The sequence below is a fragment of the Onychomys torridus genome, chromosome 5 (genome assembly GCF_903995425.1).
Source record: "Onychomys torridus chromosome 5, mOncTor1.1, whole genome shotgun sequence".
NCBI classification, from domain to species: domain Eukaryota; kingdom Metazoa; phylum Chordata; class Mammalia; order Rodentia; family Cricetidae; genus Onychomys; species Onychomys torridus.
This window is the reverse complement of record NC_050447.1, coordinates 73,666,269-73,692,990: the sequence shown is the minus strand read 5'-3', so window position 1 is coordinate 73,692,990 and position 26,722 is coordinate 73,666,269. Positions and strand designations below refer to the sequence as shown.

The 26,722-nt window shown below is 42.2% G+C and overlaps 1 protein-coding gene across 1 annotated transcript; it reads left to right on the top strand.

Moving 5' to 3' along the window:
• The first annotated feature begins 1,470 nt into the window (after positions 1-1,470).
• On the top strand, positions 1,471-24,769 carry Hacd1 (3-hydroxyacyl-CoA dehydratase 1). The gene is made up of 7 exons (XM_036188533.1): positions 1,471-2,054; positions 12,621-12,738; positions 12,897-12,915; positions 12,992-13,080; positions 17,188-17,309; positions 21,845-22,023; positions 24,556-24,769. The coding sequence occupies exons 1-7, from the start codon at positions 1,918-1,920 to the stop codon at positions 24,636-24,638; spliced, it is 747 nt and encodes a 248-aa protein (XP_036044426.1). The 5' UTR covers positions 1,471-1,917; the 3' UTR covers positions 24,639-24,769.
• The last annotated feature ends 1,953 nt before the right edge of the window (positions 24,770-26,722 follow it).

Here is a 26,722-nt window from a genome sequence, read left to right as displayed (position 1 = left end):
CTATGAGAAGCATGGTTTTTGAGAGGAAGAGAGGTGGAGAGTTCAGTGGGGCACCTCTTCCCAGTGGGATGGGAACTCGCTAGGCCTGCAGCTGGGTTTCCTGTGTGTCCATCCTGGTAGTCATCATCCCGCCCCCGCCCTGTCCCGCAGCCCACCCTTCATTCTTTCTCACTTGTTGGTAGGCACACCTACAAAGTCTTAGCCGGCCCTAGGTTCACAGATTCTGCTGCTTTCTTCAAGAGGTTGTATAGGGCTTGACTCTGTGCTTAGTTTTGTGATTATTTGGAAGTCAGCATGTGTCTGTCATGTAAGATTCGTTTGTATGTGGTCGTCCAGTTGTTCTCCTTATTGGAAGATTACAATTCCCACATCGAATTACCTCAGCTTTGAGTGTATTTGGACTCTTGTCACACCGCTCCACGCCTCCCTTTTGCTTACTATGCGATGTTGAAGATGGTAGCTTCATGGTAAGGTTTAAAATAGGCTATGTGCGGTGTCGCGCGCGCGCGCGCGCGCACACACACACACACTTTCATGGGTTTTTAGATTTTAGCTTGTCAAATAAAATCCACTGGCCTTTGGAGAGAACTGGCATTCGAACACACTGAGATTCCGAGGCCTATCTTGCAGCAGTGAATTAGTGTTCAGTGCACAGGCCTAGCATGCGCTTTAGTAGTATCCCTATTACACTTTCCTGTTGGAAGGTTTTCCTTACCCCCCCAACCCCCCACATTACCCAAATTGGGCGAGTAGTGCTCCTGGCCATGACTAGCTCCCCCAGGGCCCATTCCATAACCAGGATGATGTGCACAGTGAAAGAAGCTCATGGGCTGGCCTGTGGAGTCATTTGTCCCCTCTGCCAGTGTCTGGACTCCCGTTCAGGAACTGCCTAACATCTTCGATCGCCCTTTGTAAAATTTCTTCTCTGGATTATAAGCAAGGTTACCAGAAAAAGTATTAATATGCATATTAGAGGTGACAAATTGTAGCATGTCAGTACCTGCTTTTGATGGATATTTTATTTAACCTTACATCTCTATGAGGTATGTTATTTTATTTTCATTTCAGGAAATTTAGGCATACATAAACTACCAATTCACAGACAGGTGGAGTCAGGAATTTGGGGGTTGAATTTCGGTAAGCTGACTCCGGAGCCTGCTTTCTTATCCACGCGCTATAAAGGGAACTGAGGCTAAAGAAGCAAGGTTCTTGAAAGGAAGAGAGAAAAATGAGAGATTACATGTGCAGAGCAGTGGGACATTTCTTTCCAACAGCACAGGGAACTTGTTAACCCCGCGTCTGGGTTTCCTGTATGAACCCTAACACCTATCCGGGTTTTGCTAAGCCCTTTCCCCCAGCTTCCCTTTGCAACTTCAGAGCAGACTCCCTAGAACCCACATACCGGGCCGGCCCAGCCAATAATACGGGACAAGGTGAGGCGGGTGCTGCTTCTCCAGAAGCTCGGGAGACTGAGTCTTTGGTGGGGAGACCCTGCTCCCGGGAGAGAACCCCTGCCACCCCAGGTGCGCTCGCTGCCTGGACAAGGCGTACCAGCCGGGCACCCACTGCCAGGACGCGCGTCGCCCGCGTCTCTCTAGGAAGAGGTCGCAGCCAGCGCGGACAGCTCTTCCGCGGGAGCGCGCAGCGCAGCACCGCCTGGAAGCCCGTGACCCCGGCTGGCCCACCCCGGGGCCCCGAGTGCGCGCTCCCGAGAGGCGGCGCCGGGGCGGGGCGCGCGGCCGGGGGCGCGCTCCTCCCCCTCGCGGGCGGCCGGGCTGGCGGCGCCGACCCCCCGCGCGTCGCACATGGAGCGCTGGGCCGAGGCGGCGGCAGCGGACAGCGGCGCTTCAGTGGCTCGCTCAGCCGGCCCCTCCCGCTCCTGTGCGCTGCTCCTCCAGGCCAGCGTGCGCGGTCACCATGGCGTCCAGTGAGGAGGACGGCACCAACGGTGCCTCCGAGGCCGGCGACGAGAAGGAAGCCACGGGCAAGCGGAGACGTCTAGGCTTCCTAGCCACCGCCTGGCTCACCTTCTACAACATCGCCATGACCGCCGGGTACGTGCGCGCGAAGGTCCTGCCACGCGCCGCGCACAGTTGTACCATCTCTCCGATCCGGGCTCGGGGACGCGGGGGAGCGCGCGCTCCCGGGGCTGCTAGGGGTGGAGGGGTCGAGCCGCGGCGAGGACGCGCGCGTGGGGTGGAACGGGAGCGCGCGGGGGGGAAAAACACTGAAGGGGGTCGTGGCGGAGGCGCGCGGAGTCGGGGGGCTTAAGGAGCCAGCGCGCGCGTGTTGGGCGGTTGGGGGGGTCGCGGCGCAGCCGGCGCGCACGGAGCGGGAGCGCAGGTGCTCGGCCGCTTACAGTCGGAGCACTCCGGGCGCGCGGCCCCCGGGCGCATAGAGCGAGAACGCGCGTGCTGGGCCCCTGGGGGTCGCGGCGCGGCGGGGGCGCGCGTGGCGCGGTGGGGGAGGGGCGCAGCAGGGTTGAATGGAGCGGGGCGGGGCGGCCGGCCGCCGCTCGCTGGGCATTGCCTAATACGGTGCACGGCATGGCGCGGCGGCGCGGGGCGCGGGCCGGAGGTTAAGTATAGACCCGGGCAGGAATGCGGGGCCGACCCACGGGGGAGGCGACTTTGGCCCGGCCGCCCCTGTCGCCTCCCGCTGCTGTTGAAGAAACGCCGGGGTCGGTTCACCCCAGCGGGGAGCTGTCCGCGGGCAGTGCACACGGGACCCCGGGCGTGTGGTTGCTGGTGCTGCAATCGTGGGACAGTGTCTTCACCTACTGTTTCTTTTAAAGCATGGCACTTAGAAATGCCTACTTGGGACTTTGAACACCTAACCTGATTGGGGCAGGGCAGGTGTCCAGCCTCGTTATGGCCTTATCCTACCCAGAATCCTGTCCATTTTTAAAAATTTCAGGCTTAAGTGTGATGTGGAAGTTAGGGTTTATACAAGATCACTCTTCAAAGAAATGTCAAATGAAGTTTCATGTCTACCGTGACTCAAACCAGTAAGGAAATGCCCTTTGCCATCTTGCTGTTAGAAAGAGTTACTTTCTCAATATCCTCTGAAGTTTTAACTTACATGAATGTGAGGAAATGTTTAGTGTTTAAAACCGTCTCTGAGCTTCATAGAAAAAAGTGTGATTGAATTGACCTCTTGGCCAAGTGTAGAAAAATGCTATTGTCCTATTTAACAAATGTTTCTGTTGATCGTGAACTGTATATTTATGATCCTGAGCAGCAAATGTAGGTCATAAATATGTATTTATTGGTGGTTACTGTGTGCCAGGGACTGTGCTGTTTCTTTTGGCCATATCACCTCATTTTTGGTTTTCTGCAATCCCGTGAAAGGGTACAGAACAATATTTTATAGTGAGGCATGGAGAGACCTTAAATCACTGTTTGGAGATCACAACCAGAAAGTGCCAGGCATGGGTTTCCACTGAGACCGACTCCAGAGCTGGGCAGCTTCATCTTCTTGCTGCCCTCGATTCCATAACATTTGAAAGTTCAGAAAACTAACAGGCTCGAAACAACTGGGAGACAGTTCATTGCCCGCCATGCTCTGTTGCCTTAAAATGCAGCAGGGGCTGAGAGACTCACTTCTCCTCTGAGATAGTCTCATCCAGTTAGTAAATGTTTTTGGAATACCCGACCTATGTTAGTTGATTGGCTGTCCCTTCTCTGTCCAGTCCAGTCTCCATTTTTTTTAAGGCCATGTTACCATTTCAAAAGTGAAAACTCACCTCACAATCTCAGTTTGAAATCTTGAATGAATAGTTTTAAATGGCCACAGTGATCCTATCCTGTTAGGGAACCCAGGGCTGCGGTGGTTGAAGACCATTTTCAACACACTCCCTCCTTTCCAGTTTTGCTGCATTTGAAATTCCCAACTCCCTACTTTTCAGTGTGCCTTTTTACAGCTCCTTCCGTCTTTGCATAGGTTGTTCACTCTTTCAGGGAGTTCGTGTCGTCCTTGTTCTGGTGACTGAGTCACCTTGTTTGAACTAGGTTCCCCTGGCCTCACCAGAGACAAGCTAAAATGACCTGTGCTTTGCGTTCTCACCCTTCACCCCTGTTCTGCTCTCTCCAGCAAGCCAGGCTTATCCTAAATGTGTCTGTGTGCTGGCACTGAGAGAGAGGGTCCAGTGTTATTTTCATCAAGGCAGAGTAACTCACGTAATTATATAAGCCTCCTATAGACCATCTTTTGTTGTTTCTCTTCCCATGATCGAGTGTCTGGTCTCTTTGAAGTTTATGCTCAAAGCTCTCTCCTCAGGGATGCTCTACCTGAGCATCTCCGTGGACGTCCTAGCACACCTTGACTGCTAGGTTTTTCTCCATCCCACCTACCCTGTATTTTTGCCAATTCTTCATTGCAATCTCCAAGAAGTAGTAAGTGTCTATTGGGTGAATCAATGGATATCTTGTAAAACATTTGTGATGAATATCTACTGTGTAAGCTCCGATTTTCACTTAATATTTAATTCAGTCATTCTGGTTTTTGTAGTCATACTTTTCATTGTTACATAGGACTGAACTGAAGTAATGTACAATCACAGATTAAGTCAGGCCCCAGTGACATTAAATTTCCCCCTACCCTGTCCCTGTGGAATTAGTGGCTTTAGGTAAATCCAGAGTTGGGGGGCACCTTTGAAGGATGGAAGGATTTTTATGGTAATATTATGGCTTACTCATAATAGGTTCTTGACTAGAGTCATGAGCATCTGTGCCTTGCTTTTCAACAAACACTTTTGAGCCTATAGGTGCTAGCATATTGTTTTAGGTCAAGTGGGGAACATGAGACAAATATTTTGGGCTCATCCATGGAGAAGTGTAGCCTGAGCATTTATATACAGATGACAATTGCAATAAAGATAGACTAGGATAAGAGCATGCAAAACAGGTGTCTGAGGCCGGGTTGGGGCCGGGAAGACTGAGAAAAACCATTGTGAAGGAGATGAAAGCATTTGAATGGGTCTTTGAAGGGTGAATAGGACTCACCAGACAGACATGGGTGAGGATACAGCCTGTGTGAGGATGGAGATGTGAGGTTGGGAGACATAAGTTCAGCAACAGCAACGGACCTGAAATACAGACAGGTGGCTTGGCCCATCCATTGCAAGGCCTCAGGTCCCTTGCTGATGTGTGGTTTTCATTTTGTAAACACTAAACGACTCATTAAAGGTTCTGTTTTACTGCTCTGTAGGGGAGTAAAGTTGGATACGTTATTTGCCCTCTGATCCTTAGTTTTCCCATCTGTAAAACTGGAACAACACTGCTCCTTTGGTAGATTATGACAAGGGGTAGAGGTATGAATTTGAAGTTCTTAGCAGAAGTGTTGGATGGACACTGGACTCTTCAAGATACTAATTCCAATCCCTAGGGTTAATTTGAAATTACGAGAGAAACTATTTGAGAATTTCTTTCACTGTTATACTGAATGTGCTTTGATAGAACAGTAAATCCAATTTCATTTTCCAAAATGTAAGTTATAGCCATATCTTTTAGATAACATTTGATTGCTAAGGATGGTAGATTCAGTGACTGGTTATATCACAATTGGTTTTTCCATTTATTTGTTGGTAGGTATTTCCAGTTTGAGGATATTATAAATAAAGCTGTGAACATTCATGTACAGGTCTGTGTGTGGATTTATGCTTTCATTTTTCTTGGATAAATACCTATACGTGCAGTGGCTCCATCATAGAGTAGTCACATGTTTGATGTCTCAAGCCACTGAGCTCTGTTCCTAATGTATTATGCCATTTTCCTTACCATTGGCCATACATGAGACTTGCTGCATGTCATTGCTAACCATCGGTTGGCCAATGATCTTCCTTTTCGACACTCATTGTCTTAGTTAAGATTGCTAATGCTGTGATGAAACACTATGATCAAAAGCAAGTTGAGGAGAAAAGGGTTTATTTGGCTTATACTTACACATCACAGTTCATCATTGAAGGAAGTCAGGATAGAGACTCAAATAGGGCAGGACCCTGGAGGCAGAAGCTGATGCAAAGGCAATGGAGGGGTGCTGCTTACTGGCTTGCTCCTCATGCCTTGCTCAGCCTGCTATCTTTTAGAATCCAGGACCACCAGCTCAGGGATAGCACCACTCACAATGGGTTGGGCCCTCTCTTATCAATCACTACTTAAGAAAATGCCCTATAGGCTTGCCTGCAGCCTGATCTTATGGGAGCATTTTCTCAATTGAGGTTCCGATTTCTCAGACGATTCTAGCCTGTGTCACCTAAATTTAGCCACCACACCCTGTACGTCTATTGTATATCCTCATTGTGAATTTATTTTCATTTCCATGACCAGTGATAGTGGATATGTTTTTATGGCTTACTCACTGGCAAGCTTGTATGTCTTCTTGGGTTTAATGTCTGTTTACATCTTTTGCCAATTCTTTTCCTGTGATGAGTTGTTTGGTTTCCTAATATTAACTTTTAAGAACTCTTTAAATAGTCCTTTGCCAGGTATGAGATTTGCAAATGTCTTCTTCTGGTTGCCGCTTGTCTTTCATCTTCTAACAGTGGCTCTCAGTGAGCAGGTGGTCATAATCTTAAGTCTATGAACCTTCCAGTTTAACCCTATCCACAAGAGTGCTTAGTTGCAGTTGGGGAAAGCATGTGTTGGCTGTAAAAGGAAGTATTAATTTAGTCTAGGAAATGCAATCAAGAGGTGTTAATGGATTGTATATGAAAGCACAGCTGGAGGCCATCTCTCCTGCAGGCCTGTTAACTTAAAGGAGGTACAAAAGAGAAGTTTCAAATTAGGGTGTCATTTACAACAATGGTTGAAATGGGGGATCTAGGCAGTGAGGATCCAAAGCTGCTAACATCCCAAAGAAAGAACAGCTAGAAATTGTTTGCTCCTTTAGATATATGCCAGACAACTTAAGTACCCTTGCCAGAGTCTGATGGAGCCCCTAGGACTAACTGCCAATTTACAGGAACGTAGGAGGCAGAACAGAGAAAGTGACATAAGGTATCCAATTAGCAAGATCTAGACAGTGGGACACTCAGCAGGCCCAGCCACCCAATGTTCAGCAGACAACTTGAAAGGGAGTGTTGGAAGGGAAGGAGGAGGGAAGAAGGAGGCCTGTAGATTCAAGTGTAACAAGCAACACACCAAATAATTAGAGTATATGAATTCTGTTTCAATCATGATTTTAAAAAAATGAGACAATTAAGGAAATGTATACCTTAGCTCAGTGTTTTCTTTTTAATTAAAATAGCATTTAATGCTGTGTGTGTGTGTGTGTGTGTGTGTGTGTGTATGCATGCTCCTCGAGGGGAGCTTATATGCTCATGTGGTCAGCGGACAGAATTCAGGAGTCAGTTCCCTTCTTCCACCACAGGGATCAAAATCAGGTCACCAGATATATTGGCAGGCACCTTGCTAGCCCCTCAACATTTTTTTTCTTTTTCTCTTTTCTTTTTTTTTTTTTTGGTTTTTAGAGACAGGGTTTCTCTGTGTAGCTTCGTGCCTTTCCTGGAACTCACTTTGGAGACCAGGCTGGCCTTGAACTCACAGAGATCCGCCTGCCTCTGCCTCCCGAGTGCTGGGATTACAGGTTTGCACGCCGCCGCCGCCACCACCACCACCATCACCCGGCTTAGATTTTTTTTTTTTTTTAATCAGAGCTGAAGACCGAACCCTGGGCCTTGCGACCACTGAGCTAAATCCCCAACACCCCTCAATGTTTTATGACAGCCAGATGCTATTATTTTTAGGTTGGGTACTGGAATTCTAGTTTTGCTTTTAAAGAAAATGATTTTAGAGACATACAATGAAGCATTGTGGACCATATTAGAGAGTATTGTGGATCTAATTCAAATTAATCAGGGTAGAATAAGGAGTAGAGGCTTGGATGGAACAAGATTGACCACAGCATGGTCATCCTTGAGTCTAATCTAGTCAGTAGGCACTTGGTGACATCATTTTGTCATTCTCTGTAACTTTGTGTGAGTTTAAGTTGCTTACATGAATTTTTTTTTTTTTTAACCAGAGCTGAGGATCGAATCCAGAGCCTTGTGCTTGCTAGGCAAGCGCTCTACCACTGAGCTAAATCCTCAACCCCAATTATTAGTATTATTTTTTTTAACAAAAAACACAAGGTTTTATTTCCGTTCTATTGGGCAGGGCTCCGCAGGGCAGGGAGCAGGCTAGGCTCTCATAGAGGGAAGGGGCCTCTTCTCCACTTGCTGGCGATGAGCGGGTTCCGCAGCACCACAGTGACCGAATCCCCCGCGCAGGAACATCTTGGAGATGTATCAGGCCTTGTTGACTGGCTTGGACTTCTTATTCTTGCCACTCTTGGGGATCTCAGCCCACATCTCCTTCACGTTCTTCAGCACCACGTTGCAGTACCTGTCAAAGGCCTTCTTCACCTGTCCCAGGAGCTTCTTGTTGTTGGGAGAGTTGTATGAGCCCTTGTGTGTTGTTCTTGACTGACTGCGTGAGCACCGGGAGGGGACCTGTGTGAATTCCTCCTCCTTCCGCTTCTGCAGCTTCTCTGGGCTCATCTCACTCTTGGGTTTGTTGAGGAGGCTCATGGTAGAGGTTTCGCTCACAGATAACTCCCGCCTCCGCCGTGTTCACATGAAAACTTTCCATGGAAGTTTTCCAAAGGAGATATGAACGTAGATAACCAAGTGTTTCAAGGAGCAGGTGTTGTGTCTAAGAATTCTAGAAGAAAAGGAAATGCCAGAAGCTAGCTAGAAAAAAAGAGATACGCCTTTTTAAAGGACATTGTAGGCAGAGTGACGTAAAAAGGCTCTTTCCTTTGGTAGGTTCTGGCTTGTTTCTTGTTACCGCACTGTCCTTTTATCTTTACTTGCTAATTTAGTGCTCAGGTCAAAAGAAATCATGCCCTGCTTATCTTTAGTTCCCAGCACTTAGCGTTAGCACCTACCTGTCTTAGTCATACTTGTTGAGAGATGAATTAATGAGTGAGTGAAATCAAACAAGCAAAAAATTCTTTGAAACAGTTTTGTTTGTTTGTTTGAGACAACCTCGCTATGTTGCCCTGGCTAGCCTGGCACTGGCTATGTAGACCAGGCTGGCCTTGAACTGGAAACTATCCTCCTCCCTCTGCCTCTGGAATGCTGGCATTACAGGGGTACACCATTCCATCTAGCTTGACAAGGGCCGATTGGATCTATCTGAGTTCATGAAATCAATATCCCTGGCACATTTAAAAACAATACAGAAACAGATGACCCCCAGACCAATTTCTAGTGAGAGAAATTCCAGTTGCTTATTGATTTTTTTTTTCTTTAATTGCTGAACTGACACCCAAAGTTGGCTGAATGTAGGGCCTTTAGAGAAACTTTGAACAGTCTTTGGGAAGGTATGTTTGGGAAATGAGCTCTGATTAGTTTATAGAAGTTCTTGGCCTTGTTTACTGAAAGCCAGATGGAGTAGGAATTAATGTTGGGTTCGGTTGTCCTTTCCAACCCCAGTGCCTTCCTTTGTTTTGCACTGTGTAGCTGTACAATGCTGCCACCTATGGGACAGAATCAAACATGAAATACCACATAAGTGCTGTTTAAAATGCACATTTAATGCTTTGATGACTTTTTAAACTTAGTACCTGTCTCTCAAATTTAAATTTTATAGGTATCTAAATTGTCTCCACCTCCAAAGGAAAAGTGTGTGGAAGTGTGGATGAATATGTCTTCACTAACCTTTTGGTTTTATTAGAACCATGAGGACATAGAACTGAGGTGGATTTACAGTTTGAGCTGGGAAGGTACCTAAAACATGAAAACACAGTCAAGCTTTAGGCTTAGCTCAGTGCTAATTCCAGAAATGGCCCTTATAGAAGGCAGGATCATGACCTGAGTCAAATAAGACTGTGATGTGATAGGACAGAGGGTTGGGGACTTTGGAGGATTCATTCCAGTCTTGCCCATTGTCTTACTCCAAGTTCAGTATCTCTCTCTTTTTTTTTTTTTTTTTTTTAAGCGCCAAGGATGGAGTTTAGGGTTGCATACCTATGAGGTAGGCAATCTAATCTACCACTGAGCTGTGTCCTCAGCAGTAGGCTGAGTAAATTAGTGTCTTCACTCTGAGGGTGGCCTGCAAACTTTTTGAAATCATACTGTTAAAGTATTTGAGCATAGTCTCTTCCTATGACTTTTATAATGAGGTAAACATAGATTCTTCTGTGATCATAGTGATTGAAGCCTATGTGTGACATCTCAGTGGCTCAGGAACAGCCTGAGCTTAGTGGGGGCTTTGGGTCTCAGCTGGCTTGGCTGTGTGTACCTCTGCTTCCTCAGCAGGAAAAGAGAAGGACTGATTGGATCTATCTGAGTTCATGAAATCAATGTCCCTGGCAAGGACCAAACGTTGCTTGTGTGGCCACGTCTGAAACATGGATCTGAAGATCCACTCACTCTCTTTGCTGTAATCGTTAATATTTCTGCATCTCAAAAGTCTGATGGTTTTAGACATTTGCTTGGCTTTATGTCATTTTGTTCAGTGCGTTCTATGCTGAGCAAGGGGAGGGGAGAGTGGTCCAGCATGTGTCACTCTGTCCTTTGGTTCTGTCAGGTCTGTATTAGTCTCTGCAGGAACCCATTTCAGCCATTTAGTAAAAAAAAAAAAAAAAAGCTGATAATCATATAGTGCAGAAATCTGGTTGACTGTACACTTTGATACCTCCCTATCTTAAAGCCTAGGATAACTACTCATGTCCATGGATGGAGTGTTCCAGGCTTTTACAAGCTACCGGTAAGGCAACTTTCTTAAACTTCAGCATACTTTAGGAGTGGAGAGGGAAACCAGGAAGAAGTTAGTTCTCATCAGGAACTGCAGGAAGAGTGAGATGTGTGTTCCAGAAAGCTGTTGTCCACAAGTGGAGCTTTTAAGTGTTAGTTCATGGAGGAGAGTGCATATTTAAACTGACAGGGGTCAATATATGTTCTTGTCTCTTTTAAAAACACCGAATTTGGCTGGGTGTGGTGGCATGTGAAAGACAGAGGTAGGTATATCTCTGTGAGTTCGAGGCCAGCCTAGTGTATACCATGAGTTCTAGGCCAGCCAGACCTACATAGTAAGACCCTGTTTCCAACAACAATAATTCTTTGAAAGCAGGCTCCTACCTGGTCTGTATATAACTTTTCTGTATCATAGCCATTGTTTTGTTCAGTGGAAATTAGTAAATGATTCTGATTAAAGATTTCTATGTGCGCCTATGTAAATTATATACTGTATTTTTATATGAAAACAACTTTTGACAGGTATTTATTCTGAGACTTGTGTTGGTTGGTTTACTTATTGTCAACTTGCCACCTGGGCAGGGAGAAGGTGTACTGAGGAGTTGCCTAGATCAGATTAGCATATCTGTGGGGCATTGTCTTGCTTGATGATTGAAGTGGGAGGGCTTAGCCCACTGTGGGTCCTATGATCCTTAGGCAAGTGGGTCTGGGCTCTATAAAGAAAAACAAAATCCAGCTGAACATGAACAAGGAATCAAGCCAGTAAGCCATTCCTCCATGGTTTTTGGTTCAGTTCCTGCCCAGATTTCCCTCCACGAAGGACTGTGACCTGGAAGTATAAGCCGAAGCAAACCCTTTCTTCCCCAAGTAGCTTTTGATCCGGATGTTCTATCACAGAAATAGAATGAAACTGGGCCCACAGCATCTGACAGTTGTGAAATGCTTTGATAATGTCATTTCTAGTACCTGCAGCTCTTTTTGTCATTCTGCCAGTTTAGTTGCTGGAAACAAAAATATCCTCACCATTGTTTTGTTAGTAGCTGGCACCTGGTGTATTCTATAGAATGCCGTTTGTTAGCTTTTCCTGGGGGCTGCTTTTTTTTTTTTTTTTTTTTTTAAACATAATGAACTAAGAATGATAAAACACAAATACTACTGTACGGTTTTTGGCATTTCTTTTTGAGAGGTTTAGTGAGTTTTTAAAACTGGGGTAAACACACGATATGGACCATCTTAAACTTTGTAACATATATAGTCCTGTGGCATTAAGTACATTCACAGTTCCTGTGGCCATCATCACCATTCATACCCCTAACTTCATCCCACAAAACAAAACTCTGTACCCATTAAACACGAACTCCCATCCATCCTTTTCTCCCAGCTCCTGGCAACCGCCACTCTTCCCACGCCTATGACTGATAACTGATGCCTTGTGTCAATGAAGTACCGTATTTGCTCTTTTGTAATTGGTCTATTTCCCTCAGTACAATATCTTCAGGGTCCATCTATGGCACGGCATGTACTGAAGTCCTTTCTTTTTAAAGACCAGATAATATTCTGGGCCTAAAGGAAAGCTTCTCATGGATAGGAATCTAAAATATTAATACTGGTATATCAGGAATCAAAATGAGTGAAAAAAAAAGGGTGGACTTGAATTTAGATGTCATTGTAGATTGACTTAGTGTTATAGAAGAATGACTTGGAAACATAAGCAAATTATTGATAGACCACATTAAAGTATCTGTTCAGTCAGTGATCGATACCCTGCTTGCTCTCATCTTTTAGCTATTGCTAATAGTAAATAATGCTGCTATAATAGCATGCACATTATCAGTAATATTAGTTTTGATAGAACTTTGTAAAATGCTTTTATTTTCTCTAGGTGGTTGGTTCTAGCTATTGCTATGGTACGCTTTTATATGGAAAAAGGAACACACAGAGGTTTATATAAAAGCATTCAGAAGACACTTAAATTTTTCCAAACATTTGCTTTGCTTGAGGTAAGTTTTTTTCAATATGTTGTTAGTCTGCTATGGTGTCTGTTTGCAAACACTTCAGTTGAACAAATGCAAATCCTAATTTGCTAATTATGTAACACCTGTGGACTTGTTTACTACTCCTGCTATTATTGACTGCTGATTTTTCAATTTCCCTACAGGTAGTCCACTGTCTGATTGGTGAGTTTTTGCTTTAATTTTATATTATTGTTTGAAGCTGCCTTTGAGGCGGTCACTAACTTGATTTCTCTTCCAGGAATTGTACCCACTTCTGTGCTTGTGACAGGGGTCCAAGTGAGTTCAAGAATCTTCATGGTATGGCTCATCACTCACAGTATAAAACCCGTAAGTGATGCAGACATGTTGTCTCCTTGAGTCACAAGGGAGCTTTTCATTCTTAGAGATCTAAAGTATGACTACTGTCATGTTTTGGGGGGAAGAGTGATTGGGCAAAGAAGAGGAGGGCTTTAAATATCATTCTCCGCTGATCAAGATGGGTGGTCCTCTCATCTTCTGCTCTGTCTTCCCCCTGTGTTTTCTGGATGGTCAGGTGAACCCTCATCTCCATCCAACCGGATGTTTTTCTCTTCGATAATGGTTCTTCTTAACCAAATCATTTATTTATTTATTTATTTATTTATTTATTTATTTATTTTAATCTTTGGAATTGTCAGTGTAAATTACTCATTTGGTTTTCCTTGTTTAGCAATTGGCATTATAGAAATAGGCAAAAGTAAATGTCATTCCATACACCTGGACAAACAAAAGACCTGAATTAAAAGTTGTAATTTCTAAATCCAAAGATACAAAATCTCAGACAGGAAGAGTAAGTTGAAGTGAGCTGTTGTACGTGGTGACTACAGATGACAACAATGTCTAATTGAGAATTGTTGACAGTCGATTTTAAGTGTTTACCCAAATAAATAAGAAATATGCCAAGGTAAAGTGCAAGTTAGTTAGCTTCATTTTGCCATTCTGTAATGCATACATATTTCAGAACAGCATGTTATGTACCATAAATATGTGCAGTTTAATTTGCTAATTAAAATAAAATTTGAAAGTTAAAGTTGAGGAACTTGTAGGAAAAAAAAAGACACATTATTTATGGAGGCTTGACAGGAGACAGACCTAACTACTGAATCTAATTAGTGCTTTCAACCACATAGACAAAACAAACACTATGCAAGTCTCTCTGAGGATGTTGGGCCTTTTAAACCCATGTCAGAAACATTTCTCAGCTCAACCCTTCTGACCTTTTTAACAGCCTCCGTATCTCCTGTCCACTTGAGGACAGATCTCTGGCCCCCTTTCCATTCTGCAGATCCCCTTCTTGTCTCCTCTGTGCTTTGGGACTGACACCTAACCTCCTTTCCATTTCCTCTGAGCCTCACTGGCCTCCTGTCTGTGTGGGGACAGATGGCTGACCTTGTGCCCTCTCCCTACACTGCACTGTAGTCCTCATGACTGGGATCGTTCATTCGACTAACCACCTGTCCCTAGCCAGGGCTGCAGGGCGGACAGTACTGAGTGCACACCCCACATGCAGCCCCAGGTTTCACTAAAGTTGCTTACTAGTTTAAAAGCAGGCCTACCACACTGACAAAACAGCAGGAAGACGATTCCAGGCAGTGAGTGAATATAATCATTGAGCCAGAACTACAGAGAAACTGAGGAAGGAGAGAAAAGGAAGACAGAGTCGGGTGGCCAATACAACTTAGAGGGGACTGACTAAAGAGAAGTTAGAAATGGGGAGTTCCTAAGGAGGAAAAGAATCTCCGGGTCCTTTCACACCCCAGAGGATCTATTCCTTGATTTTACTATTTGATTTACTATTATCCAACAGTAGCTTCCCATTGACATTTATCAACCACGCCTTAATTACTTAAACCAACATTTATTGAACAAATTCTGCACATCTGGATTTCCAAACACGAATCAGACAACTACAGCTGTCACTGTGCTGGATGTTGGGACACACTGGTCACACAGGAGGTACCAGCTATGCAGACACTCTGTGCCTGGCGCTGTGCTGAGGATGTGGCTGTCAATGGTGCCAATGTGGTTCTTACTCTCTGGAGCCTGTGATGGATAAAAGCTAAATAAAGTGGTTATGCAAATGCTGACCCCATTGCATTTGGTTTAAGTGTTTTGAGACTAGAGCACAGTATGCATTACATTATATACCTAGAGTTTAGTCTCTTCTAGGAAGTGACTGAAGGCTTCCGTGGACAAGGTGTATGTAAGCTGAGCACTGACTGATGCAAAACAGTGGGAATAATTTCAGTTCAGATTGATGAGTGCTAAATCTAAAAAGTTAATGTCAGAATGGGAAGGTGATCCAGTAGCTGAGCAGGCATGAGAGAGGTTTGGGACATGTGTTGGCCTGAGTCACCGTGACAGTTATGTTTGACATGAGCAACTTAACAGTGAAGGGATTCATTTTAGGTCATGGTTTTAGAGGTTGCAGCATGTAGTCCTTGGCTCTATTGATTGTGGGCCATGAGGAAGGAGAGCAGCCTGGCAGCAGGATCATGGTACAAGTTACTTGGCTCATAGTAGGTAGGAGGCAGAGAGAATAAGGGACAGGGAGCAGGTGTCACTTTAAGAGATCTAGCCCCAGAGACCCGTGTCCTCCAGCCAGGTCCCACCTGCTAGTTTTCATTGCTTCCCTAAGTAGTGTCACCACCGGGCATGGTCAACACACGAACCTGTGGGGGACATTTCAAATTTAAACCATAACAGGAAAATTTGCAGGGACTGTGATCTTCCAGCTGGGTCTTAAGAGATCAGAAAGGGTTCTGTAAATAGTCCTAATTGTGTAAAGACATTCCAAGGCACAGTGAGAAAGTGAGAGGGTTAAGTAACTGCAGATCAGGTTGTAAGGACCTTTAGGTAGTGTTCTAGTGTTAGAATTTACCTTTTAAGCCTGTTAAGCAATGAGAGATCAATGTTAAGTTTCAGATCATATGACTTATTTAATTATTACTATTATTATGTAGGTTTTTTTGTTTGTTTGTTTGTTTGTTTGTTTTTTACTCTTTACTCTTTTGGGGGCATGCCACCCAGCTCCCAAATAAATACACATGAAGATTTATTATTACTTATAAATACCCGCCTTACTTTGGCTCATTTCTAGCCAGCATTTCTTCAATTATCCCGTCTAACTTTTGCCTTTGGGCTTTTATCTTTCTGTATTTTTGTATACCCTTCTTTCTTTCTTACTCCATTGCTGGTTGTGTAGCTGGGTGGCTGGCCCCTTGAGTCCTCCTGGCTTCCTTTTCTTACTTCTTGGTCTCTCTTCCCAGATTTCTCCTCCTATTTATTCTCTCTGCCTGCCAGCCCCACCTATCTTTTCTCCTGAATTGCTATTGACCATTCAGCTTTTTATTAGACCATCAGGTGTTTTAGACAGGCACAGTAACACAGCTTCACAGAATTAAACAAATGCAACATATAAGAATGTAACACATCTTCGCATCATTAAACAAATGATCCACAGAATAAACAAATGTAACACATTTTAAAACAATATTCTACAACATTGTTATTTGCTTTGTTTTATTTTCAAGAAAACTTTCATCTGAGAGGAGAATCAAGGAAGGACAAGCCACTTAGGAAAATGGTTGTAATGGTCCAGCTGAGACATTATAAAGCCCGAATTGAAATGTGAATATTAGGGACGAAGATGAATGGCCAGATTAGGGAACTGGTGTCTATTGTCACTGTTCCGTTGCTGGCAAGAAACAGCAAGACCAAGGCAACTCTGATAAAAGAAACATTTAATTGGTGGCTTGCTCACAGTTACAGAGGGTGGGTCCATTATCATCATGGCAGGAAGCAGACAGGCATGGTGCTGGAGCAGTAGCTGGGAGCTTTACATCCTGATCTGTAGGCAGCAGGCAGAGAGAGACAGAGACGTTAGGCCTGACATGGGCTTTTGAAACTCCAAAGCCCACACCTACCTCTTATAACACACCTTACGACACACCTCTTATAACAAGGCCACACTTACTCTAACAAGGGCATACTTTGTACTCCTTCCTAAACATTTCCACCAGCTGAGGTCCAGGCTTTAAATATATGAGCCTATGGGGGCTATTCTCATTCAGACCACCATGACTATCACAGTAGAGTTTGTATGAGTTCATGACTGATAGGAAGTTGGAAGGGTTGATTGTTCCCAGTCAGCTTTCAAGGCAATGATGTTGTCCTGGGATATTACACTTACTGGCCGTGCTGAGGAACGAAGGGGGAAAATATCAGTAAGTAGTCAGCCACTCCAACTACAGGACAGAGTTAAGGTTCACATTTATAACCAATTCAGAATGAATGACTGCATTGTGTCCTGCATTCCATTATAATAAAAGGCAACAAATAATAGAAAGAAAATGCTTATCTCACTGAACAGAAAGCCCAAGGTTCAACAGCGCTGTGGCTTTCTCTGATCTGCAGATCCAGAACGAAGAGAGCGTGGTGCTTTTTCTGGTCTCCTGGACTGTGACCGAGATCACTCGCTATTCCTTCTACACATTCAGCCTTCTCGACCACTTGCCGCACTTCATTAAATGGGCCAGGTGGCAATGTCTTGCCTTTGAGTTCCTCACTGCCCTGTGCATGCTGACTTCGTGTGCTGAGCTAACACTGGAGAATTAGACTTTGTGTCACAGCTCCATGATGCCACAGTGCTGCCGTCTGAGCCCCTAGCAGTGTTCTCACCTGTGTCCCAAAGGCTGAATTTGAATGGCCATAGGCAAATAACAATACCAAAGTAGATTTTATGTAAAAATGCCCGCCAACAAATCATATCCTTGGGGCATCTCAGTTGGTCATTTATTTGTATTGTTTTGGAAAGTGTCATATCCATTTGGGGAATTGTATTAAAGTTTACTCAAAATGTAGCTAACTGATTTCTCTAAGTATTATGTGAAGATTGATTTTTTAAAAAAATTATTTTTAATTATAGATACATACATGTGTATCTGTGTGTAAGTGCAGGTGCCCTTAGAAGCCAGAGGTACCAGATTCCTCTGGAGCTCTAGTTATAGGTATTTGAGAGTCCCCTGATGTGGGTACTGGAAACCAAACTTTGGTCCTCTTCAAGATCAGGAAGCACTCTTAACTGCTGGGGCAGCCCTTCATCTGTGCATTTTCAAATCAGCATGAGTGAGTGTCAGTCAAGCACTTCACCTCTAGTACTCAGTCACTGCCACACAGTGGTCCACGGTGACTGAACAGTGGAACATCTCTACTGATAGGCTTCAGATCCTTCCCAGCTTTCTGGAATTATAAATAATGCCACAAGATATTGGAGATAATATCATACCTATCTCTTATCTCTATTTTTAAAATAAAGCTGATATTTAAGCCCAGGTGGTGGCACATGCCTTTCATCCTATCACTTGGGAAATGGAGGCAGGTGGGTTTCTGTGAGTTCAAAGCCATCCTGGTCCAACTAGCAAGCCTGCCAGCACTACCTGTCTTAATGACGAAACAAGCTCTGACATTTGTGTTAATACATGCGTAATAGCTAGCTGCTCTCAGGCTTGCTCTCGATCTCCATATATTAAAAGCTTAACATTCTCTTAAAGAATTACTTTGTTGTTTTGTTTTGTTTTGTTTTGTTTTCGAGGCAGGGGTTCTCTGTGTAGCTTTGCGCCTTTCCTGGAACTCACTTGGTAGCCCAGGGTGGCCTCGAACTCACAGAGATCCGCCTGGCTCTGCCTCCTGAGTGCTGGGATTACAGGCGTGCACCACCACTGCCTGGTACTTTTTTAAAACTCATGAATTGGGGCTGAAGAGATGGCTCAGTGGTTAAGAGCATTGACTTCTCTTCCAGAGGACCTGGGTTCACTTCCCAGCACCCACATGGCAACTCACACCTGTTCTAACAACTCTTACAAAACACCAATGCACATAAAAAAAATAAATAAAACCCATGTGTTATCTGTGTTTAATGACAATAAATTAGAATATATAAATAAAGACTATACCTTCAGGGATAAGTCCTATAGAACATTACTAGAATATAGAAATACATACAAAAGAAGGAAATAAGACTTTAAAAGTTACTCATAATCCCATTACACAGGGATGTCACTGTTGATTGTATTTTTGAGACTCTTAGACTTTTAAAATATTCTTCTGGCTCCTTTTTAGACATTTGTGGCTTCACATTTTACATACAATAAAACGTTCTAAAATTCTATATTCATCGTTTGTCTTAGGAAGATTGTATTGTTATGTGTTAGGTTCATTTTATTCTTGTTCTTCATGAAGATATAATCACATTTAAGGCTTAGGCCTTTGAAGGGGTTTGCAGCTTTGCATGCAATTGCACCTAATCTTAGAATGCATGTTAGTACCACTTTCCATGACTGTCTTTGGAACCTCTGGTTCTTCTATAAGTACTAACTCAGCACATTGTCTCTGTCGATGAACTGTATTTACAAAGTTTGCATAGGTCAGGCCTATTAGCATTTAGTGTCTTGAGTCTCTTGTTTGGGATGTATTTGCATGTTATACATTTCTAGAAAAGTACAGAACTCTGCTAATTCATGTTTCAACTTGTGTTGGAATCATCCATCATTTCATTAGTGTTAACAGTTTAGTATCTGAGCATGTCAGTGTATACCAATAGTCAGTCCCAGCTCTTGTGAAGTGGAGTAGGAAGATTAGGAGTTCAGAGCCAGCCTCTACTACATAGTGAGTTCAAAGCCAACCTTCAATTATGTGAGACCATTTAGAACAGTAACAACAACAAAAGATTTTACATGAAATCTTTCAACATTGAAATATGTGTCCTCATATATATATCATTAAGTTATAATCATCAATGATTTTTTTTTAAAGACAGTGTCATTGTGTCACCCTGGCTGGCTTAGAATTTACTATGTAGACCATGCTAGCCTTGAATTTACAGAAATCTGCCTGCCTTTGCCTCCTGAATTGCTAGGATTAAAGGTGTGTGCCACTATGCCCGGTCATAATCATCAATAATTATGTTTCATGTCTAAACACTCTTAAAATTACAACTATCTAAATATATTTTACACATTCATTAAACAACCTAGAATAATATTCATATTTAAGTTCAAATGTGGAAGCTATTATTCTCAAATAAAACTTCACTTTAGAAATAGTTTTCTATTTGTAGTTTGACCTACTATCATGCCTTGATTCTATTTATGAGTTGAAAGTGTTCCTGAATAATTTTATGTTGGGTTATGATTTCATACTGATTAACATTTTAATTTCGGAAGTATATTTCCTCCTATATACCTAATTGTTTTAGGTAACGATTGGGAATCTTTGGGGTAGCAAGGCTTCCCATAGTTAGTGCAAGGAAGGTAAAATAAATTACACAATTTATTCCCATCCCATGAATTTTCATTGACCTTAAAGGTTTCAACTATTTTTAAAAATTTTACTTACTTAATATGAGTGACGATCAGGTAGTAGTGATGCATACCTTTAATCCCAGCATGTGGGAGGCAGAGGCAGGCAGATCTTTAAGTTTGAGGTCAGCCTGGTCTATAGAGCAGAGTTCCAGGACAGCCAGGGCTACACAGAGAAGCCCTGTCTTAAAAATCAAAAAATCAAAAAATCAAAACCAAACCGACCAAACAAAAAAGAGTGATAATTTACAAAAAAGTAATTACATTTTGTTGATTGGGTGTGTGTGTGTGTGTGTGTGTGTGTGTGTGTGTGTGTGTGTTTGAACATTCCAGATGCTCTTGTGAAGGACAACTTGCAATGAGTTAGCTTTCTCCTTCCACTGTGCGGTTCCTGGGGATTGAACTCAGGTTATCATATCAGGCATTGCAGCAAGTACCTTTACCCACTGAACCATCTTACCAGCCTGGGAGTGAAAATACTATTTAAAAAAAAATCACTGGAGAGCTTCATGAGGTTAAGAAAATAAATTAGATTAGATATTTTGTTTTAAAAGGATTATAAATGTTTGGTTTTAGGATTTTAAAAGATGAAGTGGGAAAATATTGATTTAAATAATAAACAAACATACAAGACTGAGATGAGCATGGGAGCTCCTTCTCTTTCTCTGTCTCTCTGTCTGTTTCCCAACACACCCTCGCACCCCTCCTGGCACACCCCCCCCCCCCCAGGGTGTTGTGCAGCCTAAGCTGGCCTTGAACTCAGTGTGTAGTGGAAGCTGGCTCTGAACTTCGGCTCCTCCTGTCTCTCTCTCCAAAGTACTGGCATTACAGGTATCCTTTATCATGTCTGGCTTATGCAGTGCTGGGGATCAAACTCAGAGCCTCATGCATGCTTGGTAAGCGCTCAACCATCTGAGTTCTATGACTCTGCTTTATAGATGGTTTTCATGCCAACTGGGGGATTAACAAAAATGCAGATGATTTTTTTCTGTAAAAAATTTGCTTGTTGTGAAGGTGGTTGTACACAGTGTACTAATTCCTAGTGATTAAAGTCATGTTGTCAGTTTCCTTCAGTAGTAACTGTGTTTAATCAGTAATCACAGTTTTCCAAATAACCTAAAATATCCGCTTTAGTCACTTGAAGCTTACACTGTCAAACTGGGTCCTAATTGGTCCCTTTTAGACTTAGCATTCACTTTTAGGCTCAACATTCATCAGCTATAGGGAAAATAGGAGCAGTTATGGCTATATACCCCAAAGAAGCATTTTTTTAAACACTTAACTGAAACAAAAAGAGCTGTGTAGTTAGATATGGTGGCCCCATCTGTGATGTCAATTACTTGGAGGTTGAAGCAGGAGGATCACTTGAGGACAGGGGATCTCGAGACCAACCTGGCCAACACAACACCCCCACATCTCAAAACAAACAAACAAAATATGCACATGTACTTTAAATAAATCATAAAAATATTTTAATACAATATAGAGTAAACTGACTTCTTACTTTATTCTTATGTTGTCATTTGGAATGGAAATTTACTATTAGAATAAGGGTGATCGTTAACAAGCATATGACTAAATCAACAACCTGTGTGAGATATTGTAAATGCATGCAGAGAGATTTCTAAGTTTAAATACAATAATAATTGAAGAGATGTGCTGTAAAATACAAGAACTGGTCTAGAAAAACAATCATCTGTCTTTTCTTTCTCCAGATATAATTTTTTTATCATCTTATATCCTGTTGGAGTTGCTGGGGAACTTCTCACAATATATGCTGCCTTGCCTTACGTGAAGAAGTCAGGAATGTTTTCAGTAAGGCTTCCTAACAAATACAATGTCTCTTTTGACTACTACTATTTTCTGCTCATAACCATGGCCTCATATATACCATGTAAGTATAGGCTCATTAGTACTTTGATTTACTGTATGATATGCAAGTGTTTAGAATACCATACTAAACTAATTTAAAAAGTAAGGGAAAATGGGAATAATTGCTCACAAATGCATTTACATGTCTATCTTTAAAATAACTCAAGGGGAGTGAGTCAGATTTTCTTTCTTTTTTTCTTTTTCTTTTTTTAAATGATTATGTGAAAAGGTAAGTCAATTAATATTCAAGTGATTGCTTTTTTCCGAAGCGTTTAAATATGCCTGGTTATAGTTAACAGAAAAACTAAATCATTGCAAACACATGCATCAATAGAACTGTTGACAAGCATTTTGATTTCTGTGTATGAATCATAAGCATTCTATTAAGAAAACTTGAGATCACCTCTCTCTATTTGGCGTACCTGGAGATTTATTACAAGTGCTTTTTTGGTTTTGTTTGTGTTATTTCATGTCCTTGGCAGGAATAAAGTTGCTTTTTAAAAAATGTTTTGAATATTTCAGCCTCTCCACTAATTTCTCACCATCTTTCAACAGCTTCAATGAGTGGATGAGACTTCATTGTCTTCTTTTAGGTACTAATAGTGATCATTTTAAAGTCAATTTTTATTTTTAGTCACTAGCAGCAAATGAAAGAGGAATGCAAGGTTCATTCATCCTCTCAATTAATGTAGAGGTGGATGCCAGTGGGAAGTAGGAGAAGTGAGAAATTTACAGGGTCTGAACTCTACGTGGACAGGCTGTAAGGCCTTCTGTTTCATGAAGATATGCATATGATCTGGCCAGTCCATGAGAACTCTAACTTCAGAGCTTTTCTGAAATCAAAATAGACCAAGAGTTCAGAGGATGCCTTCTCCTTGTCTTTTCCATCTGCCTGATTTACCATCTAGCCAGTGCTGGTGAGCTCAGGAAGATGGACAGTTACTGTCTGTCACACCCCTTGCTTTATAGGAATATAGGTGGGGACAGTGTGCCACAAGCAGTCCTATAGGCTGTTTGGTGTCACAGGGGTGACCTCTCTTGGGGTTACCTCTCTCATGACCTCTGCGGTTATTCCATAGAAACCAAGCTCTTAAGAGAAAGTAATTTGAAGCTTCAAATCTATAACTTCTGAACGCCTGCTTTTCAGGTGTCCTGGGAGACCTAAGTCTGACGTCTGCCGGTAGTAACTTCCTAGCTCATTGTGCCTATGGTCACTGAGGTCCCTCTTGCTCAAGATCAGTCCATTAGAGGCCTGTGTTTCCCCATCCTTACTGATATTGCTAGAGATGTCAACTAATTTTACTTTGATAATTAAAAGTAACATTTGAGTCTTTATTTTAGTACTGAGGATGTGTTTTTCTCACTCACCAATGAGGGCATTCCAGATGGGAGAATTTCAGTGAACAATTTTAAAAGTACCCAGGTTAAAACTTCTCAGAGTTTTATAGGAGAATTCATCATAATTGCTCAGTTTGCTTTGAATAAATATGACCTGACTGTTTAGACCACTAGATATACTATGAGTGCATTTATTAAGCTGGGAAGTTCATAAATAAAAATCAAACCCATTCCACATTCTTGTAGTATTTGACCTAAATTAAATTTTTTTCCCCAAAGTTGCCTGAAGAAGATATTGAAAGTTTCTGTGGTCAATTTTCTTGGCTTGGTTATTCCTGGATATTTTACATTTGGAGCTTATAGCTGGTGTATATTTGTCCAGCCACCAGCCTTTATGCTGAGATTGAAAGTCTTGATTCAGCTGGGTGTGGTGGCACACACCTTTAATCCCAGCACTCAGGAGGCAGAGGCAGGCAGATCTCTGAGTCGAGACCAGTAAGTTCCAGGAGAATATACAGAGAACCCTGTCTTGAAAAAAGCAAATAAACAAAAAAAGTCTTGATTCAAACTGGCTCAAACTTTTCTCCAAATTTGCTGCACAGATGATCATGCACCCAGCTGGTATGATCCGTGCACATGTTTGTGTGTGTGCATGACAGAGCCTCTAGATCTTGCTGTGGGGAGTGTCTGATCAGGACCCTGTTATGACTCTTCCCTAGACACCACATCCAGTCTCTTCCCTAAACCAAGGGTTAACCGTGTCACTAATGTGTGTTGTCCTGAGAGCATGGGGCCGTTCATAGTGGGTATGGATGAAGGTTAGATATATTTGGGGACTTTTATGTGCATGTGCGTGTCGGCACTCACAGAGCCAGATAGAGTTAACAGAGAAAAAGCAGAGTGTGGGGCTTGCTGACCCTGCTTCTGATATAGTCCAGTGTTACTGATTTCTGAAAGTAAACATCATCATCTAGGTCTGTATAGAAAATATATTTAGCAAGGTATGTGAGCTTGCTAGGACAGAAAGACCTCCGACAGTTTATGTGTTACATAGCATGTGACCTCCATTTTTGCCCTTAGCCTGAGCTCTATAAGCCCTGGGGTGGGTTGTGTGTGTAGTAGTCCCGTATAAAGTGCTGAAATCTCACATTTTACAGGTTTCCAGCATAGTCTAAAGCAATAGCTCATCCGTCTTTGTTTTCTTTCTCCAATGAAGTGTTTCCTCAGCTCTATTTTCATATGTTACGTCAAAGAAGAAAGGTGCTTCATGGCGAGGTGATTGTAGAAAAGGATGATTGAACGATCCCTGCAGACAAGGTGCTTTTTTCAGAAAAACCGGATTACTTGAGTCCAAGTTTTAATAACAATAATAAACAACTTCATGAATACCATGGATCGTATTGTTTCTTGAAATATAAGGAAAAACATGGTGTTTGCAGTCTTTGTCTTCCTATTGTGCTGCATCTGTTTTTGACAACAATGGCAAATGTTTGGACCTGGTAGGGGGAGAGGGAGGGTGAATGACATGGAAAACAATTGGATGTATTTCCTGAGAAAAGGAACTTTTTGTGACCTTTACTAATAATATATTTTACAACATATGCTCAAGGCTTTTAAAATCAATAGGTAGAAATTGGTTTCATTTAACATGATACCTACCAATGACATTTATGTTTTACTTGTAAATGAAAGCCAACACAGAAATGTAACAAGTGATTAATAATGTATTAGTACCCCCTCATCCATTGTTTCAAATTGTAGGGCAACATTTAAGATTAATAACAATATCTAGAAGTGTGCATGTAATTTTCTGTGGTAAGCTTTCGATGTAAAAGTAGAAACAAAAATATCCCAGTAAATGCCACCATTGGGAAACATTTTCTTTTCTTTGGGAGAGCACTAGGCTTGCTGGAGACACAGCCGAGGCTCTCGTGCACACCAGGTGAGTGCTCTGTCACCTAGTGGCATTCTTGGCTCTAGAAAATATTCTTTGAAGATTTTTCTAGACTGTTGACATTATTTACTGAGCAAACAAACTTTTATTTGCATTAGTCACTCAAGGATTAGTCACTCAAGGACAGCTTTCTTTTTTTTTTTCTTTCTTTCTTTCTTTTTCTTTTTTCTTTTTTCTTTTTTTTTTGGTTTTTCTAGACAGGGTTTCTCTGTGTAGCTTTGCGCCTTTCCTGGAACTCACTTGGTAGTTCAGCCTTGAATTCAGAGATCCGCCTGCCTCTGCCTCCCGAGGGCTGGGATTAGAGGCATGCACCACCACTGCCCAGCAAGGACAGCTTTCTTAATTATAAGGATTTTAAGAGGTTAGAAAAACTGCAGGTATTTCTTTTGCCTACTGTTTAATGGACATGTCTGATCATATTAATTGTTTCCAATTTTTGGTTGAGAAAGCTGCTCTGACTCATAGAATTATCTTATAAAACCATGATGTGATAATCCTGTGTGGTACTTTATAACTAAGAATTTCTAGCTGTCATCTGAAACATTCATTTTATTCTGAATTACTCTGGGGAACAAAAGTCTCATGATAAAGCTTCTGACCCCATGTTTAATAGAAAGATGTATGGAGCATACTTTACGTCTGCTTTAATTAGATAGGGTCTTTAAAGGTTTCCCTCCTATGGTAAAGTATTATTAATTTTCTGGTTGACTTTAGAGCTAATGTAGATGTGATAAGAAAAGTAGCCCTTTGCCTACTGTAGCTATGTAGATACAATTGTGGCTCTAAGTGTTTTGTCTTGTGTGTATTTTCGGTCAACATCTAACGTACTCTATTCAGATTGGCTTGTTTATGTGGAACTGACTCCTATACCAAGTCTTCATATAGTGACTTGGAGTTTAGAACAGTTTTGCAGATTTGTTATCAATGACTTAATTTTTTCAGAGGTGCTATTTTTGTTACATTGCATTTTATGTTTCCTCAGCTGCTGAACATTTGAATGAGCACTGTGTATTAAGTCACTAAGTCTCAAATGCTACTCATCATTCTGCTCTGACACTGCTTGGTCAGTTCTCATCTTGAACTTTTATGATGAAGAATGTTCTGGGAACTTCCCCACCTTGGGTGACATAGTGTGAGACATTCACATTTATTAAATGCCTGTCTTATTAAAATATCTTCAAACATATTCCTAAAGCATGCATTCATTCAATCTGGACTCTCTCCAAGAAGCTGCAATGCTTCCCCACTTCCATTTATAGACTGTCCTGAAATAGGAATGATAATCAACTTTAATAAAAATGAATTCTTAAACTATTTGGTGACTTACATTATAATACACTTAAAATGTGTAAGCTTAGATTTAGTTTGGAATCCCATAAAAATCAAGCAATTTTAAACTGACAATTTGTGTGTTAAGTGCTAAATGGTG

Coding starts and splice junctions, on each gene's coding strand:
- Hacd1 (XM_036188533.1), top strand. CDS start 1,918: ATGGCGTCCAGTGAGGAGGACGGCACCAACGGTGCCTCCGAGGCCGGC. Junction 2,055..12,620: donor AACATCGCCATGACCGCCGG/GTACGTGCGCGC, acceptor TATTTTCTCTAG/GTGGTTGGTTCTAGCTATTG. Junction 13,081..17,187: donor TCACTCACAGTATAAAACCC/GTAAGTGATGCA, acceptor TCTGATCTGCAG/ATCCAGAACGAAGAGAGCGT.